The sequence below is a fragment of the Festucalex cinctus genome, chromosome 5 (genome assembly GCF_051991245.1).
Source record: "Festucalex cinctus isolate MCC-2025b chromosome 5, RoL_Fcin_1.0, whole genome shotgun sequence".
NCBI lineage: Eukaryota > Metazoa > Chordata > Actinopteri > Syngnathiformes > Syngnathidae > Festucalex > Festucalex cinctus.
The window spans coordinates 23779955-23791662 of NC_135415.1; the positions used below are offsets into that span (position 1 = coordinate 23779955).

The window sequence follows — 11708 nt, forward strand, 5'->3', positions numbered from 1 at the left end:
TATTTTATTTTATTTTTTATTATTCTACTTCTGCAGTTTTAAAAATGTTGGGTCCAAAAAATCGGTCGGACCCGCTATATGTGAACCAATGTCACTGTGAACCGATATAAAAAAAAAACTTTTGACTTGTTGCGCGACATATTAACCCATAGCGGGTCGGTCCATTTTCTGAACAAATTTAGATTATTTTTTAACCCAGCAGTTTTAAGGGCGTGTCAAATAATTGACATATATCATAATTAGGTTATATTGTCGATTGTTCTTATATGCATGAGATTTTATTGTCCACTTACGATGCAGTTCATATACCCAATTCAGTAATTAATTATACGGCACAGTATAATACGTCACATATACTTATCAGTGGTCACGCGTTCGAATCCGGGCTCCGGCATTCTCGCGTGGAATTTGCCCCCTGTCGTGCATCGTCGCGGGTATTGGTTCCAATGTATTATTTACACACTGGAAAAAAATAGTTTGTTGTATTTAATGAATGAATAAATAAAAAAGGACATTATTGCACAAAATAAAATATTAATATTGGGGAATCATGATTTTAACAACCCCATGTTGTCCACATTTGACATGTAAATCCATTCATTACATCACAATATGTTTATCAATATTTATCATTCATATTGTCTTAATTGTCAATTTTATTTTTGTCTACCGTTGGTTTCATTTGTATTGTAATATTTCCAGTGTCTGAAGTATTGTTTACCATATTGTATGCATGTTGTAAAATGTGAATTTGTTGTTTATTCTAGCCACACACTCTATTCTATATTGTCTTCTATAAAAAAAAACACACAAAAAAAAAACACGCATGAATACAGGACTGTCTCAGAAAATTAGAATATTGTGGTAAAGTCGATTATTTTCTGTAATGCAATTAAATAAGCAAAAAATGCCATACATTCTGGAATCATTACAAATCAAGTGAAATATTGCAAGCCTTTTATTGTTTTAATATTGCTGATTATGGCTTTTTTTTTTTTGTTACTTAATTGGTCTGAGGAAATATAATATTTTGAGATAAGATATTTGGCTGAAAATGCAGCAATATTAAAACAAAAAAAGGCTTGCAATATTTCAGTTGATTAGTAATGAATCCAGAATGTATGGCATTTTGCTTATTTAATTGCATGGAGTTTACCACAATATACTAATTTTCTGAGACAGTCCTGTACTGTAGTGTATGATTTTTATTATTACATATACAAATACGTGCTAAGAACATTGTACGGGTGCTGCTCATTGGTTAAAAAACAAAACAAAACGTATTTTATGTGTATAATGGCTTTGCTTAGCAGGAGCCATGTTGTATATTTCTTTGGACTACAGCAGCTCGCGTCCGTCGGAAAAAGCGGGGATGAGCCAAACCGATATTGACTGCCGGTGTATATCAGACACATTACAGTACTTGTCGTAACTATACGATGACGTCAGCGCAGACGACTCGTCACCGGCGTGCGTAACTACGCATCACACTTTGACCCCAAAGCTCGAATGTCTCTAAAACCCGAACGCACAGAAGGGTCAACCTCCCCGCCAAAAAACTATGAATCCTCTCTTGTTCAAATCAATGGAACTGTTTATGCGTTCGAATTAAAGAAGGCTCGACCAGTAGAAATTCGAGAGGCGAGGGATGGTCTCGGCTCACCCTCCGAGGTTACCCACGAGGACTTGATGAAGATTCGCAGCTTCGGCACAAGCGCAGAGACATCCAACAGACGCACCGCTTCAACTCCAAACCCGAGTCCGAACAGGGCGCCATGGCTTCGAGGGCGGGCTCAAGGAAGAGGTTGATGGTGACCAGGCTCATCATGAAAGCCATCTCATCCTACGGGGAACCGGAAGGCTTGACCCTGGGCAGCCTCAAGAAGGCCCTGAAAGCCAACGGCTACGATGTGATGCGCAACAGAGGCCGGATCCGCCTCTCGCTGCGCAAGCTTTTGGCGGGAAGGCACATCGTCCGCAGCAGAGGCGCGGGCGGGCGGGTCTACCGGATCAACCGCTACAGGAAACGCGCAAGGAGCACGAGGAGGAGGCGGAGGAGGAGAGTTGGGCGGCGACGGAGGAGACGAAGGCGCAGAGGGAGGAGAAGGAGGGGGAGGAGGAGGAGGGGTCGACGAAGGAGGAGACGCAGGAGGACCAGCTCCAGGAGGAGGCGCAGGAGAAGGTCGTCCGTCAGGAGGAGGAGGAGAAGGAGGACGTCTGTGAGGAGGAGGAGGAGAAGAAGGCTGATGTCTGTTCGGAGGAGAAGGAGACGGAGGACGTCTGTTCGCAGGAGGAGGAGGAGACGGAGGAGGTCTTCCGTCAGGCGGAGACGACGCAGGAGGACCTCTGTCAGGAGGAGGAGGAGGAGGAGAAGGGGCCCGAGGAGAATCAGAAGAAGGAGGAGGTACCGCCGCAGAAGAAGGCCCACCAGAAGGAGAAGAAGGAGAAGAAAAACCAGTGTGCTCTAAAAAGACCTCAGATGGACCTTTAAATATATTTACTCGTTTCCTCGACTTCCTGAAGAGTTTCAAATCTTGATTTGCAGAGTCTGTCAATATATCATATCACCATGTCTTTGTATTCTATCATGTAGCGTGTGAACATTAAAACTACAAAACCCACATTTGCCTTCTTTTCTTTACAAAATGTATAACATTTAAAGGGGAATTTAATCCCACCGAAATTCTCAAGATGTTCTATGCAGCCCCATACTCTAAAAACTGAAAAGTTGACTCAACAAAAAAAAAATTGAGGTAACAATTTGCATCTTTTTAATTATGGTGAACCCTGACAAATATGAATGTCAGATCCATAGTTCTCGAGAGCGGTTTATCAAGTGCAGGAAGTGTGACGACACAATTGCACAGTTTTTGGTAAAATAATGTAACTAAAATAAGATAACCATATGGCTTGTGTGAACATAAAAATAAAAACAACACGGGTGCATCAAACGTGTTTTATTCGAAATGAAACATGCGTTGCTGTGAATAATAAAATACGTTGCCATTCATTGCATTACATTCATTCAAGCGTCCACATTCCGCTGCATCGCCTCCAATGAGTTTAATTCGATGTATAATAATGTCATAATGGTGATGACAGTTGCTGAACATTACGACTCATCAATTCATACGTCATGGCTGCTAGTTACGTAATTACGCATCACTTTGTTCGAAAGGTTGAAATAGCTCTCAAACTCTCACGTACAGAGAGAAAAGAATCCCACCAAACACTATGAAACGCTTTTTAAAAATGCATCCAACAGCTCACGAGGACATTTTAGAGGAGAGTTTCGCTGAAGAGGACAAACAGTTGAAGCTCACGCGACACACGGAGTGGAAAAACAACCAACAACAACAAAAAAGCTGTTTTATTTGAGACAACGCTCTCAAAACTCTTGTTTGTATCCGAACATAGTTGCTTAGAAGGCAGGCGCATCCCACAATGTCGGTGTCACTTGCGCCCACAACATCTCCACCGAGACCGAAGCAGAGGAAAGGCACCACCGTGTCCATCTTCATCGTGAACGCCATCTCCTCCTGCGGAGGGTCGCGAGGAGTGTCCCTGGTGGCACTCAAGAAGCTGCTGAAGTCCAACGGCTACGACGTGAACCGGAACCGAGGCCGCATCCACCTCGCCCTGCGCAGGCTGGTGACCAAAAAAGTGATCGTGCGCACCCGGGGCAAAGGAGCTGCCGGTTCTTTCAAGCTCAACAGCCAACCGCCCGTGGTGGCCAAAAGGAGAGCCGTGAGAAGGGTGAGGAGGAACAAGAGGAAAAAGAGGGGGAGGGGCAAGCGGAGAAAGACCCAGCGGAGGAGGGCCAAGAGGGGGCGCTCCAAGAGAAGACGTAAGAGGGCCCCTGCAAAAAAAAGGTCGACCAGGAGGAAGCGGCGAAGGGCCCCGAAAAGGAAGACCCCGAAACGAATCAAGAAGGCCCAACGTAAGAGGGCCAAGGCCGCCAAAGCCGCCAAGACTCCCAAGAGGAGAAGTAAGATGAGTGCAAGCTAAATGATCCACGGCGTTCCTGCACGCATATCCTAACAATATTTATGAAGCTATCTTTCCTTCTGAAATAGAAATTAATCATCTTGCTGTCTTCAGCACTTCCCTTCCTTACTGTCTATTATGTTATGAACAATAATAAAACTCATTAACTCGGAAACACTAGTTTTGTCCCCCTTTTATTAGGTTATATGAGTGGCATATAGGCTATAAAATGAAAAACCTAAAATTGCACAAAATGAATGGCAATGTTCTATTCTAATTTCTGATCATAAAACAGGATCAAGAGCACCGATACCTTTAAATAAGGCCATACAGATTGATATTGGTCTCATACCATGTGAATTTAGAAAGAATGTTAACTCATTAGCTCCCAAAAACGTATAAATACGTCATATTTTAAATGTTTTAAGTGTACCAAAGACGTATTTATACGTTTTTATTTATTTATTTTTTTTATTTTTTTTTATGCCAGAGCATAGAGAAGGCTTTGATGCAGTCTCTCTACTGCAGAAAATGGTTGGGTGGCAGCAGAGTATAAGAGATCAACCAGGCCATGTTAAAACAAGCTGATTTCCCCACAGTTCTAAGCAGAATTGTGAAAAACGATGAAACTTAGCTATGTTCTATTGCTAATTGCTGCACAGCGGAAACAGATAGGAATATACTTTTTTTTTCGCTGATAAAAGAAGAGACTCTAATCTCTCTTTTGGTATGTTCCAGATTTTTATAGCAATAGAACATAATATTTCACGGGCCTTGAAAAATCAGTCAAAATCCAGGAAAACACTTAAGTGAAAATGATTGGGAGTGAATGAGTTAAGAATTTTGGATATGGAATAAAACTTAATATTGTGACATTTCCTTTGTCACTTTTGATCATTAACAGCCATAAGATTATAGTTTACCTACAAATTCAATTTGACGCTGACTATTTGGCGACAGTTATGATTATGAATAATCTAAGCAGTACATTTTATAGCACCATGCTGGATTCAATCTCGCACAGATAAAAAAGAAAAAAAAAAGAAAATTGCACTCAAATGTAGTGTTACTAGTTTTTTTGTTTTTTTTGGGGGGGAGTGTTGCACTTAAATGCCACAAGATGGCGCCAATGTCGTATATCAGGGCTGGGCTTTCAGCTAACGGATGACATTTTGGGGGGGATAGTTTAACTGATTTGGACTTCGCACGCATTAGTGCACTTTTGCAGCTACACTGTATTTAAAAAAAAAAAAAAGAAATCAAAAACTGTAATAACAGAATTTTACTGGCAAATTACTTGCATAATTTTATTTTACAGTATTTTCCTTTATTTAATAAAACATTACATTTACAAAAATCCACTGATTTTACATGGCAAATATTAAATATGAAATCACGGTAACTGTAAAAACATTTGTTCGAAACACCATTAGAAATACATATATGTTAAAATGGATTCACAAATGTAATTTCACAAATATATAATAATGAAATAAAATGCAAAATTCAACTTTAAAACCCTTAAAAAACGAAAAAAATATATTTACTGAGAAACTAACAGTAACAATTGGTAATTTTACCATAATTTCTTTGTGAATTGACTTTTTTTTTTTTTTTTTTAAAGTGAAAATAACTACAATTTCTGAAATGTCCTAGAATGGCAGCACTCATTGTATTAACATTTATTTTGAAAGGACATGTATCCATCCATCCATTTTCTTGACCGGTTATTCCTCACAAGGGTCGCGGGGTTTGCTGGAGCCTATCTCAGCTGGCTTTGGGCAGTAGGCGGGGCAACACCATGGACAGGTTGCCAGCCAATCGCAGGGCAAAGGACATCTAATGAGATATAGTAAAAGGGGAAAAGCTTGAAGTGAGGATGCTGAGGCATCAGCACTACCAAGTATACATTTCATGAGATATAAATTATAAACACCAGTGACAGCATGGATCAGTGGTATAGTGGTCATCTGGTATCTCTGAGGTTGTGGGTTCAATCCCCATGTTGAAGTATCCTTGAGCAAAACATTGAACACCTAATGCTGTATCATCAGAAGGCTGTTCAAAATGTAAAGCGATTTGAAAGCCACATAAGGTGGAAAAATGCGATATGAATGATTTACCCTAAAACTGTTGCCATTTAAAACCCAATATCTAGTTTTTCAACAGGTATTGGCAACAGTGAACACATACATATGGGGATAGGGAACTGATATCAAGGAGGTCTATTGGCATCGAGAAGAGAGAAGGTCATGATGACATTAAGGTCCGTTTTAGAGTTGGGTTTGTCGGGGGACATCCAGATTGTAACTGCAATGTTCTAGAACCATCAGGATCAGTTTGTGTAAGACAATAATGGCGACTTTCTTTCCCATTCAGGCCTGGACAAGTTTGTGCGGTGACTCATGAGGGGAATCGACATGAGCATAAGCTCATGTGACATTTTGCAAACATGTTATGGTGCTTCCCCCTTTTTCAAGCTTTGCTTTCGCTTCTCATTTTAGTGGTGTTTGATAAGAGGAAGTCTGAATGAGAGCAATAAAAATGTTATCTGATATTAAATATTGTGTGCGGGAATACTGACCTGAAAATTCTTATTAGCACTGATACGGCAGGTATGTCTGCATTTAACTTCCTTGATGCTGAGTCACACCTGTAAAATCACCTGAAAGCTTCACAAAACCTTTCCATCAGATTTATTAAGTAGGCTTATGCCATTGGCTTTATATTCCACAATTCTTAAAGTGAGACTTGTAATTAAATGTTTTATCAGTCACTTACAAGTGTTAATGCTCTGTGGGAACCAAAAGCAAAACTTAAGCACAGACAGTTTCTATCACCAAGTTCCTCATCAAGGTCACATGATAAGAGAGGGAGGAACTCCCGAAGACCTGAACCTTTATCAGTCTTTGCCGACATTTTGGACACATTCAAGATGAGGGCACCTGCGATTCTCCTGGTTCTTTCTCTTCTTCACGTTTGTTTGTCAATTCCTGTCAGCCGTCCGACCAACTGGCTACGGCAATGTCGAGCCTCCTCGAACCTCACCATCACAGCTCTGGAAGTTCTACCTGGCGGAGGCTGGGATAACCTCCGGAACGTGGATATGGGTCGGGTCATGAACCTCAGCTATTTCCATTGCCAGACCAGCGAGGACGGGCTCTACTTCATCCCAGATGAGGTGTTTGTCATACCCCACAAGGAGACGGGAGTGGAGACTAACTCGGAGATCATCAGCTCCTGGCAGGAGCAGCGAAGCTCGACGTCTCGCAGTATAAATGCTGATGTATCATTCTATTCTTTGCTGAATGGTAAATATTCCACAGAGAACCAGAGGATGAAAATCCATCAGATCAAAGACTCTTCAACTACAACCAGAGTGCAGGTAAGGGTTATGGATACATTGAAAATTTTAATTTGTGAGCTAAAACAGCCCAACTGTTAATGAGAGATAAAAAAATAAATAAAAAAAAGCTCAACATGTGAAGGTAAAATCAGTTGACAAGCTCTTTATACTGACGATTTTATAAAGATGCAAAGGAATGTATACTATATAGGTAAACATTTTGGGTTCCAGTAACTTAAGGGGGAAGAGTTTTCCAAGGTTCCTCATAATACGAATGACAAACACTTGTAACTATCATCTATACTGCTATGGTTAAGAGGAATTTTTTTTAGAAAAGTGTTCATATTCTCAGCTAAAATGGATTTGGTTTGGCACCACTGGACATATTTATTTATTTTTATCCATTGTCAAAATACTACACACCAAGTGATGAGGCAAGTTACTGATTAAGGGATGACACATTTGCGTGACATATCAGTTATATCTAAACTATATATAAGTATATATAAGTTTACTTGGTTTACCACGTTTGGTTTATTGGTGCCCCATATGCAGTTATCTCTTTTCCCCTTTCTGTTTCTGTCCCTTTCCCCTCTAATAGATTTATTTGTGTTTTCTCAGACCACCATGCTTTGCGTAGGGTCACCCCTCTGGGGGTGACAGTTTAATTTCCCGTATAAAAAAAAAAAAAAAAAAAAAAAAGAGATTACCGTCAACAAGCTATCAATATAGGTTATTGTAAGTCTTTAAATACATACTAACACCTACCGGTAATAAGTTAGGGCTACATTATTCCAACTATTTAATTATTCAGTGTTTTTCCCCACAACTTGCTGTTCGCTACAGTTCCAGTTTCCTGGATTACAATTGTATACTGTATAAAAATATATAAAAAAAATAAAAATGCATAGAAAAAAAAATAGCTCACATTTTCTTGGGCTGTTTTGGCTGAAGAATACAATTATGTTTTGTCACAGTTGCATATCCCGCCCACAAACACAATCTCGGTCTGTGATTGGTCCGAACCACCAATCGGATTGGTGGGAATCAACGGGAGCGGTAAAAGATGATCATGCCTCGGCTGTCACATGACCGAACTCAAACATGTGACCTGTGATTGGTCGTTACCAGAGTCTTGAGCAACTGTTTTTCAGTCACAGCAAGTGACAAAATGGCCGCCGCCTGAGATGGATAAAAACAGGTGGCTTTTGCTGCTTAATTCAATTCACAAATACAATAATAATCATAATACCACATTTAAACTAGTGGGCCTGAATAAAACATGTTACTGTAAAGATAATTTTTGGGTTTAGTCTAGGATACGTATAACAGATTGTACACTGAACCTTGTTGAGGCTACCACCAGTAGAGGATAACCTTAGCTTTAGCTAGTCCTTGAAAGTTCCTGATAAAAAAACTAAAATAAAAATAGTTGGAGAAAAGTGAGGTGAAATCTCAATACTTGATTCAGAATGTTCTATGAATCTAGACAGTTCAGGTATTGTCCTTGGAACCTAGCTTAAACGTTGGGGCAGTGTGCTACCTCAGCCTACAAATCCAGCCTGATCCAGAAAGTATTTGCCATTCTTGTTTATTTTTTGATGCCTACCAGTTTTATAATTGGTATGTAAACAGTCATCATTCTGTTCATGTTTTGACATGACACCAAGACGACACCTAACAATTGATCAACATTGCCTCCAAATTCAAGGCTTCAACATCTAACATATGTTTCATTTCTTTCTCAGGTTCGTAACCTCCTCTACACAGTTCGAGCTTATCCAGACTTCAGTCTTGATTCACGTTTTGCTCAACAAGCGAAAGAGATAGCCGATGCCATTGAAAACAACCAAACAAGGAATGCCAACTATCTCTCAGAGAAGATGGTGTTGGATTATGGTACCCATGTGATCACCAGTGTCGATGCTGGGGCAATGTTGGTGGAGGAGGACTACTTGCGTTCCTCGTATGTGTCGGACAATGTGTCAGGAGGTTCTTCAGTCAAAGCCTCGGCTGGCCTAAACTTTTTTGACAAACTCAAGTTTGACATAAGCAGCCAAAACACCCAACAGAGCTCATCACTCCAAGCATACCAGTCAAATATTCAGTATTCTCTTATTCAAAGCCACGGCAGTATACCTTTCTACCCGGGTATCAGTCTGCAAAAGTGGCAGGAAAGTACTAGAAACAACCTGGTTGCTGTTGACCGGCTTGGATTAGCCCTGCACTATTTTATAAACGCCAACACCATCCCTGATCTGCCACCACCTACCGTTAACAAAGTCGCCAATTCTGTAAGCAAAGCCATAGAGCGCTATTATAAGGTCAACACTCGACCCGGGTGCGTTGATGTCAACTCAGAGAACTTCAACTTCCAAGCAAATATCGACGACGCTTCATGCGACGGCCCCGCTACAAACCTCAGTTTTGGCGGTGTCTACCAAGAGTGTATTCCCATGTCCAACAATGCAGCACCGCTGTGTGACATCTTAGCCCAGACAAATCCAGATACAGGTGCCTTTTCTTGTCAGGCAGCTTACTTGCCTACGTTACTGAGATCAGAGGTGAGACAGCAACCTTACACCAAGTACGAATGTCATGACGAGCGTTATCGATGCGGGATCTTTCACTGGTCCCACTGCCAACGTAAAGTGTGTCAGGATAACTCCTACGTTCGCTCCGCTCGCATAAATACCTACTGGTGTTCGGTCAGTGGCAATGCTCCAGAAAACTCTGGGTATCTTTTTGGAGGAATGTATAGCCCCTCCCTCCTGAACCCCATCACCAACTCGAAAACCTGCCCAGGAAACTTTTTATCTCTAAAGTTTCTCTCAGACGGCCAAGTGATCTGTTTGAGTCAGGACTATGAAACTGACAGCAGATACGCCGTACCGTTCGCAGGCTTCTTCAGCTGTCAATCAAACAACCCTTTGGCAGGTCAACATCGTCGCTGCCCCCCCAAGTTCAGTCAACATCTTGCTGCAGTCAGCGATGGCTGTGAAATCCTCTACTGTGTCCAGTCGGGATTATTCACAGGCGGGCAGCTGCTTCCAATCCGGCTCCCTCCTTTCACCACGGCACCACTCCTGACCGTAAAAGCCACCAACACGGTAATGGTGATGACAGAGGGTGAGAACAGCTGGGTAAGAGTCGCAAACACCAAGACATGGAAACTGGCAGACCCGAATGATATTCAGAGGATTTTAATAAATTTCAATCAGAATCAGAGTCAAATGTCCAGCGGAGAAAAGGCGGGGGTAGCGTTTGGCGTGATTGGCTTGATGGCGGTGGTCGTGGGAGTCGGGGTCTTAGTTAAAAGAAGACAAAAGCTGCCAGGAGCCCTACGGAGTGGTTACACGGAAATACGACAACAGGACATCGGTGATGAAGGGGAAAGATCGATCCTGCAAGACAATGCTTGAAATATCCAGAAGTGTCAATTGCGGTCTGAGATCTTACTTTTTGTTGCCGAATATTGTAATAGCATTATTAAAATGTTTAATCATAGAGTAACAGTTTAAAATGTTATGCATGGGGACTGCACAGTGAATAAAAATTGCATTTGCATTTTCAGTGATAACTTGTTTAATTTGTTCCATGTGCAAGCTTGTAACTCAAATCCCACATATTGCAAATCAAATTTCTTAATTGAAAAGAAAGGAAATGCCATTAATGTGTTCCAGGCAACCACCCATAATAGAATCAATTTTATATAACATGCTTTTCAAGCAGAAAAATAGCTCTGATCGGTACTGTACCGTATAAAAACGAACTGTAATGCAACTTTTTTCGTCCCACTTCACTTTCATTGAAAGTATTATTATTTTTTTGGCTGATTAGACCAGTGCTTTCTTCACTTTCAGTAGCATAATACATTTTTAAAAATGGGATTTTCATTGCAAGGTAACCACGTGAAATGATGGTGAACTGTATTGTGGAAACAAATGTGAACATTTTTAACCTCTGACAAGCTTAATTTGCAACATAATAAATGATTATATACAAATGTGTGTGTTTTTTTTTTTAACTATTCAACTTTACATTGAAGTGTGTGGCATTTATACAGAATTAATGCAATAAAAAGTAACCTTAACCTGGGGATCGGGTTGCATTTATGAGTCATGACTCATGTGTCTAATTTCGCCAAAGTAAATAATGACGTGCATAAGGAAAAACGAAGACAAAACGAACTAGTACTATAGGATGCATTTGAGTTCTTTTAATTACAACTAATGTTAAGTTCACGTTTGATCAAGTATATTTAACCTCTAAAGAGTAATTCACGGTGTGCAAGTATGCACAAACAAAAATGGCCACTTTATTTTGATGCCTGCATCCTAGAAATAAAAATCTGAACACCACAAGTTCCATTTCT

General features: G+C 40.6%; 2 protein-coding genes across 2 annotated transcripts; both read left to right on the plus strand.

Moving 5' to 3' along the window:
- Nucleotides 1-1533: 1533 nt before the first annotated feature.
- LOC144019169 (uncharacterized) lies at nt 1534-2491 on the plus strand. The gene is made up of 2 exons (XM_077522043.1): nt 1534-2282; nt 2324-2491. Exons 1-2 carry the CDS (start codon nt 1776-1778, stop codon nt 2489-2491), a joined length of 675 nt encoding a protein of 224 aa, XP_077378169.1. The 5' UTR covers nt 1534-1775.
- A 4420-nt stretch (nt 2492-6911) lies between these two features.
- mpeg1.1 (macrophage expressed 1, tandem duplicate 1) lies at nt 6912-11339 on the plus strand. The gene is made up of 2 exons (XM_077521478.1): nt 6912-7372; nt 9082-11339. The coding sequence occupies exons 1-2, from the start codon at nt 6923-6925 to the stop codon at nt 10753-10755; spliced, it is 2124 nt and encodes a 707-aa protein (XP_077377604.1). The 5' UTR covers nt 6912-6922; the 3' UTR covers nt 10756-11339.
- Nucleotides 11340-11708: the final 369 nt, after the last annotated feature.

Coding starts and splice junctions, on each gene's coding strand:
- LOC144019169 (XM_077522043.1), top strand. CDS start 1,776: ATGGCTTCGAGGGCGGGCTCAAGGAAGAGGTTGATGGTGACCAGGCTC. Junction 2,283..2,323: donor GAAGGAGACGGAGGACGTCT/GTTCGCAGGAGG, acceptor GTCTTCCGTCAG/GCGGAGACGACGCAGGAGGA.
- mpeg1.1 (XM_077521478.1), top strand. CDS start 6,923: ATGAGGGCACCTGCGATTCTCCTGGTTCTTTCTCTTCTTCACGTTTGT. Junction 7,373..9,081: donor CAACTACAACCAGAGTGCAG/GTAAGGGTTATG, acceptor TTTCTTTCTCAG/GTTCGTAACCTCCTCTACAC.